This window comes from Spermophilus citellus, assembly GCF_964194105.1.
Source record: "Spermophilus citellus genome assembly, chromosome: 2".
In the NCBI taxonomy this organism is placed as follows: domain Eukaryota; kingdom Metazoa; phylum Chordata; class Mammalia; order Rodentia; family Sciuridae; genus Spermophilus; species Spermophilus citellus.
Window position 1 is genome coordinate 239694577 of NC_138183.1, and position 9215 is coordinate 239703791.

A 9215-nucleotide genomic window follows, 5' to 3' on the forward strand; every position below is an offset into this window, starting at 1 on the left:
TAGACCAAATACTGCATGACAAGTTCTTCCAATAAGGCAACAGCATTGTCTAGGCAATGGAAGACATTTTTTCTTGAGGCCTGCTCTTCTTGCATCCAGAGGATGGAAGATAATTTCTCAGGTCATGGTTCTTACTCTTCTCCATATTTATTCTTCCACTTTAGCGCTTAGATTCCCCTTATTTCTCTATCAAAACACATTTTGGTATTTCAATCAAAATATCTGTTGAGGTTGCACATCCAGTCTTCTTGGCATCTTTATTATAAAATACTGAACTTGTTGGAGTGCGGTATATGTTTGCAGATGATTTGACAGTAGACAGGGGATCTCCGTGTGGAATGTGATTCCAGAAGACATGAGATGAAGTGTATATGGAAAATCACTTAAATTCAACATACATCCTTTGCATAGTTTCCTTGTTTTAAGTAAAAGAAGTTATCAGTATAACTCTTAATTGGAATCTACTATGGTGCAAATCCTGCAACAGCAAAACCAAACTGTAGCTGCTTCTGGGAAATGATAAACTGCTAGAGATTGATTTCATATTGAAATTCACAGTATCTGAAAAGCAGTGATCTATACATGTCACTGTAGTTCACTGAAGAATATATAGCTTTCTAATCCCAAACACAGAAATGATCATTTTCTCAAGATAAAGAAGGAAGCACTGGGCACTGAGGTGCAATAAATTTTATTGTAAGCATCTATGATTATGTTAAATGAACTCACTATTATATATAATGGGTAATACACTACCAGAAACATTTTAAAAATTAAGCCACAGTAACATAAAATTAAGCCACAGTAACATTAAAAAAAGAAAATAATTCTAAAATTTCTGGAATTAAAAAATTAATAAAAATTTTGTAATCTTATTATAATTTAGTAATTTATAAATAGAAATGGAAATACCCAGCAAATAAATGTTTAATGTTCTATATGGAAATAGACAAATGGAATAAATTCAAATATTATTAGAGTTCATAATTTTAGAGGATGAGGTGTTAATAAATAATGACAAAAGGTGATATCTCTGCTGGAGTAATATAATTTTTATCTAAATATTTCCTCTTGTTTGGTAAAGCTACTGTTTTGTGTTGTACTAATAACTCACTTAAATGTTCAATAAATGTAATGTAACAACTTCTGTCTCAAAACCTAAAATTGTTCTCCAGGGTTTTCACATTTTTTGTCTAAGCTTATAATATTTTCTTTCTTTCTTTCTTTCTTTCTTTCTTTCTTTCTTTCTTTCTTTCTTTCTTTCTTTCTTTATCTTTCTTTCTTTTTAACAGGGATTGAACCCAAGAGCACTTAAGCAATGAGCTGCATTCCTTTCCTTTTTAAAATATTTTATTTAGAGACAGAGTCTTGCCAAATTGCTTAGAGCCTCTCTAAATTGCTGAGGCTGCTTTGAATTCACAATCCTCCTGCCTCAGCCTCCTGAGCTGCTGGGGTTATAGCTGTGGGCCACCAGGCCCAGCAATTAATCTTCATTGTACTCTTCATTTCTAGCCAACATAATGCATTTTTACTTTAATTGGAATGTCACCTTCTACAATAACTGCCAAATATTACAAACAACCTGTTATAATCATCATGATTCAAGAAAGTTTATGCTCCCCAAATTGGAAGAAAATTAGGGGCAAAAATTATATTTTACAAAAAGAATCATTGCATGACTGCAACCCCAGTAAAGAGAACAGAGCATTCCTAAGATCAAAGACTCTTTCAGAAGCATGAATTTTCTCTCCATGTACCATCACGGTCTTAGAAATATCTAGGTAAACACATGTTAGGTTTTCAGTGTGTGTCCTAAAATGGGAAGGGAGTTTACCTAAATTATATGTACTGTCCCTTAGAATAGGAAAACTCAACAGTCACTTGAATTTGGTACTTTCCACCGAGTCAGGAAGGAAAACTAAGTTGATGATGATTCCTGATGAGACCAAAACCTCTTACAAAGGAAACTGTTTGGAAGAGGGAAAACACTCCATGCTCTGGATCTAAGCTTTGGTTACAAAGAAGGGTAACTACTATCAGAGAGTCCCACATAGAGACTAAAACCTACACACTAAAACCATGAGTGATACTAGGTTGTTTAGCAAGGCCTCTGCAATCAGCAACATCAGAGGCAATGGGTCATATATACCGGTCTCTACCTCAAGATGCCCCTCTGCATAAGCTATTAATTAATGTCTGTATAGTACACTGTCTATAGAAAGAAAAAATCCACAGGAGCTAAGGTTTTAATATATTAAGCAAACAATAAAAAGATAATATTCTCTATTTACTTCTTCCAGATCAATACAAAGTATGATGACATTCATCTCATGTCATCAGAAACCAATTTCTTGCTCCACAACTTCCTCATGGCATTTTTCACTTCTGCATTCCTCAGTGTGTAAATCAGAGGGTTGAGCAAAGGTGTTCCGATGGTGTAAAACACAGCTATCATCTTATCCATGGGGAAGGTGGTTGCAGGACGTGTGTATATAAATATGCAAGGTCCAAAGAACAAGATGACCACGATGATGTGGGAGATGCAGGTGGAAAGGGCCTTTCTCCTCCCCTCTGCACTATGGTTTCTCAGCGAATGCAAGATGATGACATAGGAGAACATGAGCACGACAAAACTCACTGTACAAATGGCCCCACTATTGGACACCAGGAGGAGGTTGGTCACATATGTGTCTGCACAGGCGAGCTTCAACAAGGGTTCCAAGTCACAGAAGTAGTGATCGATCTCATTGGGACCACAGTAAGGCAAACGCAATGCAAGAAAAATCTGAGCTAAAGAATGAACACAGGACCCCACCCAGGCCACAGCCACCAACACACTGCAGACCCGGTGGCTCATGATAGTCATGTAGTGCAGGGGCTTACAGATGGCCATATAGCGGTCAACAGCCATAAGGATGAGGATGAAGATCTCCAGGCAGCCAAAGAAATGGAATGTAAAGACTTGGATTATGCACTCACTGAAAGAAATAGTGGTCTTCTCTGAAAGGGCATCCACAAGTGTTCTAGGAGCTATGGAAGTAGAGAAGCAGGTGTCAGATAAGGATAAGTAGAAAAGGAAGAAGTACATTGGACTGCCAAGTGCCCGACTGGTCTTGATGGTGGTGATAATCAGAAAGTTACCCAGCAACGTCCCCAAATAGAAAAGCAGAAATGTGACAAAAACTATTTTCTTCCTAAATGGATCTTGTGTCAACCCAAGTAGGATGAACTCTGTCACATTATTGTTTAACTTCATGATTCCATGAATGAGGAGAAGGGGTGAATGTGAGATGGTTTATCTGCAAAAATAAAGGAATTATTAATGATGTACTATGTGATGTTATGAAATATTTTAAGATATATATATATATATATATATATATATATATATATATATTTCTTTTTCTCATCAGGGAAAGTCTGTGCTTCTTCCCTTTCTTCCTTCATTTCTTCCCTCCTTCCTTCCTTTTGCTTTTCCACTGAGCTACACTCCCATTTTTTTTTTTTAATTTTGAGACTGGGTCTCATTAAATTGTTGAGGGTCTAACTAAGTTGCTGAGGCTAGCTTCAAACTTGTGATCCTCCTGTCTCAGCTTCCAGAGTCTCCGGAATTACAGGCATACACCACCATGTCCAGCTGTCTAGGGTTTCTTTTTTTTTTTTTTTTTCAGAGTAGAAAGTAGAAGTTTATTAAAGGACAGCAGAAATTATAACTCACTTAAACACATGTTTCTCAATTTTAATGACTAATTCACTATATTATAAATCTCAAATATTCTTATCTATCTAATGCTTTTCTATAACCTTCTTCAAATACAAATGATGTTTAGTTCTGACACAATTCTGATCAATTTTTTGCCAATTGGATTAATGTAAAATTAAGAGGTAGGGATCAATGTAATAATGCCTTCATTTTTTCCATTGTCAGTAAATATCAGGACCAATGTTATACAGATATACCACTCAATCCTGACTTGGGGTTTCATAATATGATTATAAAGCTCACATCATTGTCCCCCTATATAAAAATTTCATTTGTGTTTTATATTTGTATATCATTATGCACATTTATATAAACATATTATTTGTAAATAGATAGTATTGTCTACTCTTTGCACAACCTCTCTCAGGTACTTCAACTGGAAAAGTGAAATAGGAAACACAATCTTTTCATACGTTTTTTTCTATCCTTGAAATGTACTTAAAATATGTGCTACATGATATATAATAATTATTATATATGAAAGTTCTTGGTAATATCTTAAATATACCCCATTTCCAAATTTCTTCTACTATTTTATTAGAAACTGCTTTGAGGATTTGGAGTCCTGATTACATTTAAATGACTACTCCATTTTTCATATTGTCCTCATTTAAGTTTTTAACATATGAAGTTTCAAACTGGTGTGGTTTGGAAGGACATCACCTGGCAGCTGGTATAGGACCAGATCATGATTGTAATACCCCCAGTAGAGTTTTTATTATTGAATCTGAATACTCCATTTTCTTGGAATAGAGTAGAAATCCAGAAAAGGAAAAGTGTGTTGTTATTCCTGTGTCTTGGTAATTTTATTTTTCCTTCTCAATAGACTTGAAATGTCCAAAATCAAAAGTTTTTACTTTTGACTCTATGGTCTTTGGAAAGGATCTTAAACTATAAAGGATCTGAGTTGATTATTACTCTTGCGCTGTGTTAATCATCATAAGAAGCTAATTTTTTCTTGTATTCTTTTGAAAGATGTTTCCATCATGAAATTATTGTACTTGAAAAGTGTTAGGCCTTGGGGACGTGAAAATGTGAAAGACTTTTGAACCTCCAATAGTCCATGATTTTAGCCACTCCTTTGAGTATAGCTTTTGCTTTATTTATTATCAATCCTATTAGAGTATAAATTGCTAGAAAAAGTTTGTTTACCTTATACAATTAGTCATGGATTTTTAAGATTAATTAAAAATCATAAACATGTATGATTTAATTAATTTAGTAGAAGTTGATCTTCATCATATGTTTAATCAACAATTTAATAAAAAATCAATAGACATCTTTATTTCTGGAACTCTATTTCTAGCTATTTCAACCATCTTGAATTTACAAGATTCAGCTTTAGAAAAAATTTTTTCAATGATGGCCATATGATAAAGGAAAAATATTTCTGCTCTCAAAAGTTTTTAATCATATCTTTTCTTTTTTTTTTCTTACACAAAATTATGTATGTGCATCTCCTTCCTGGAATGAATATATTATAAATCTATGTGTTCTCAGGATATTATCCTTATTGAATCAAACTCAATATCTTGTCCAATGTTTTGTTTAAGTAGGTGTTCATTAGTGTTTCTAAATTGAACATTCTTAATTTTTAAAATGTAATATGTATCTGATTATTTTAGTACTCTTCTGATTGCAAAACATCTTCACATCATTAATTTACTGTGGCTTTCTAACCACTATGCATGATAGAAAAACAAATATGATTCTATTTTTTTTTTTAACAGCTTGAGAGCCAAATAACATGGTGAATCATCCTCACAACCTAGAGCAGAAGATGTGGTCTGTACAGTACCACATTTTATGAATGGCATTGGGACTCTGACACCCACAAAATGATAATTCATCTTCAGAATTTGTTGTCATTTTTTTATGAACCCATAGTCCTTAAGAGATGCCAGGAGAGACATGAAATTTTTCACATCCTCTTATTACTGAGGCACACTTCTCTCCCCACTCCCGGAAAATAGTGGTAACACCTTTCTTCAGATTCTTGAAACAAACACAAAATGGATTATAAAGGTCTGGAGTCAAAACAGCACCAGGGACATAACATATCTTCTAGTAACTACTGTACTTACCTCGATCCTTTAAATAAGATTATCCAAGTGTAGAGTGGGTACACTGGTCATAACAGTCAATAGACAAGGTGTTGATGTTGGAGATCATAAATGGTCAGGAGCTGAAACGAAGCCAACAAGAAAAGGTGGATTAGGGTGGGAAACCCATTTTACCCCTTCCAAAGCAAAAATTAGTGAGTGACATAATCTACCCTCCTCCAGCTCCTCCCTCTGTAACTCAGTCCTATGGTTCCTGCTCTCTGGTCAAGTGATGCCCACCTGAGGATCAGGGGCCATCATAAATTCGATGCCATCACCTACACTTTGTGTATCTGGTTGCCATAACTGTCATGAAATTAACATTTAATGGTTCTTCTTTCCAAATCTTACCAGAGAGAGAACAGGAGCATTGTGGAGGGGTGAGGGTAGATAAAGTGACATGTTAAACAAGTTGGGCAGGAGAAAATATTGAAGAATAGGGAATACTTTTACCCAAAGTATTTTCAGGATCACCTATTACATTTGTGGAATATTTTCTTTCATTTTCAGTATGTGTGTGTGTATACATATATAAGTCATATATTTACTATATTTACATAAAGTATGATGCTATTATATATTGTATTATATAATAAACTAAATTTATATTCTTATATTCATTACATATAGTGTGTATTATATTTAATCTCATTTTTGTATTTGTTCCAAACATTCTGAGTAGTTATTTAGCTTCTCAAAGTAAATCTTATATGTAAACCAATTACAAATTATGTCTTTATGTTGTCATTCAAGAAACATGCAAGGAGTAATATTTCTGTGGTGTAAGATACAGCACTGTTTTCAACTTTATCTGTTGTTATTTAAAAAGTGTGCATCTTCCAGAAAACTTGGCAAGGTCACTACTCTGTTAATCTTTTCTTTAATTGTTTATCAGGCACAATCATTTCTAAGATTCTGGTGCCCATAGTGCTAATTGAGGAGTTATCTTGCCCAGTTGCCTTACATGAAAAAGCATCTGGGCAATTTTGTAAGCTCTGCCATCTCAGGAAGCAGGAAGTTATGATAAAATTTAGCACATGGAATACATACTTCTCTTCCCATACAATAATGATATTCTTAATCTACTTGGTGCCTACAAAGTATTTGTTGAGTTCAAAAGATTATTTTTATCCTAATGATTGTATTTCATTTAGTTCACTTCCTTAATTAATAGTAGACCTTTAAAAGTTTGGGTTATTCTTTTTTCTTGCCTGTCTTACTCATGTGTGAATGATATGATTACAAGACTATGAAAATGCACTAAAACTGTGTTAAATTAACATGTAGTAACGACTTTCTCAACTCAAAAAGTAGAAATAATGTATTACTTACCAGTTAGAGGATTTCTACATCTGTCCATCCCCTTTTGAAAGCAACCTTTACACAGAATACTAAAAAAATTTAAAAAACAAAAGTTCTTTCTGCATTCCAGAGGGAATCATTAACCCATAATAATGTAATATACCATCTTAAAAACATTATTCCTTAAAGTTTCTCTTATTTTGATAATTAAAAGCATTTTAGATGCTATCATAAATTAACTTTTGTCTATTTAGCCTGTTAAGAAAATCAATTCCATCCTCCTCATACCCAATAACCACATGGAAAGAAGGATATGAGGTGCCTCAAGCATATCAAAGGCACCAGGGAAAGAAGAAGAATGGAAAGTGTGTGGAGGAGAGGGTGATGGAGCACGGGAAGATGACAAAGTAGTGCTATTGGCAAAAGAGAAATTGGCTCACCAAGAAATATGTCTTCTCCCCCAAGTGCCCTAAGTTACCATTGGCTGTGTCAGGAAACCATCTGTTCTAGATCCTGTAACACACTTGGAGCATATTGGCAAAGTTTCAACAAACAAAGGAAAGCCAGTTGGTGCCCTAAATCAGAGGCTCTATTCCCTAAGCTACAAACACAGCCTTCCAGGGATCCTTAGACTTATATATAACCCATGGTCTGAGTATTAATATATATGCCAAGTTAGCACTGAATCTCATATTTTTAAAAAATTCATTTCATTCATTTTATTAACTCCTGTTAGTAAAGAAAAAAGCATTTAAGGAATAAATCCAATTGAGATAATTTTACCTTTTATAAAATAGGTTAGTGTTTTTGACATAAATTACATTTTTTTAATTTATATAAATATCCCATGGGGTAGATATTAACAATAACATTTCATATAAGAGCAACTAAAATTCACTGACGATAAGCAGGTCCCTCAGATCACATGTTAATGAATTCAGTACTGACAGCTCTGCTACTGTTTTAATCTGTATTTTTGCCTCTTAACCTCACATTTTGCTTCTATCAGAATAACTTGACAACCAGAGAGTTCTAGATGGCAATAATGATAAGGCTTTTTCTGGCTGAATAGTGGTATCTCAGGCTGAGGAACTTAGAATTAATAGTAAGGCTGCAAGGGCAGGTTGAAATTCAGCTAGCCACAAGATACACAAGTGAAAATGTTTAGCAGGCAGTTCAATATTTTCAATATTGTTAAAAGTGTGAATTTGAAGTCAATACTGAAAAAAATAGATTTGGAAACTATTATTTGCACAGGATATATGTACAAATGATATATGTTATTTAATTGTTCTTTTGAACACTCCTTTTTTAATCATGATATATGTTTTTTTGATTGTTCTTGAAGACTCCTTTTTTTATTTCATTACTTTAAACTCTCAAAGCCTTTATCATTTAAGGATGTGAAGTGACATGATATACCCTTCCGTCAGCACCACCATTCAAGCACATTTGTCTAAACTTTACCATGTTCATGATATTTTATACTAGGAGATTAAATGAGGTCACTCAAAGAAAACAGAGATCAGCAGAGTGAGTCAACAATGAAACAAAGGGTTATGCCAACATTTAAAAGAATCCCTGAAGGAGCTCAAGAGTCATGATAAGACCATGAAAGTGCAGCCACATGGAAGCTAGAGAACTAGATTATCCAGAAGGAGTACAGGAATTTTCTGCATAACACCACATAAGTTCTAGTGTCTGAAACACACATGGAAGTCCTGACAGAAGTTGACCAATGGTTAGTAAACGTTAAAGCAGGACAGTGCTGTGTAATGGCTAGAAATTAGGAAAGAATTCTTATTTCATTCCTCAGATTCTTCAGAAACTCTGTAAACCATAAATACTTATTGTTTCCAGCACCAAATTTACCATAGTATGCATTTATAAACTATAACTTACAGTAGGAAATTAACCAATTGTTTAGTCAGTGAAGGAACCAATAAAACCAATACACCAAACTAAAACACATTTACTGATGATTTACAATTACTTCTTCAGAAAAACTACTTTTGTAATGGTAAATGAAATAAACTCTTCTGACTCCA

General features: G+C 34.0%; 1 protein-coding gene across 1 annotated transcript; it reads right to left on the reverse strand.

The window, feature by feature from the left end:
- Positions 1-2323: 2323 nt before the first annotated feature.
- On the reverse strand, positions 2324-3256 carry LOC308639034 (olfactory receptor 4C16-like; the record flags this gene model as incomplete). The annotated part of the gene is made up of 1 exon (XM_081277002.1): positions 2324-3256. One exon carries the CDS (start codon positions 3254-3256, stop codon positions 2324-2326), a length of 933 nt encoding a protein of 310 aa, XP_081133128.1.
- Positions 3257-9215: the final 5959 nt, after the last annotated feature.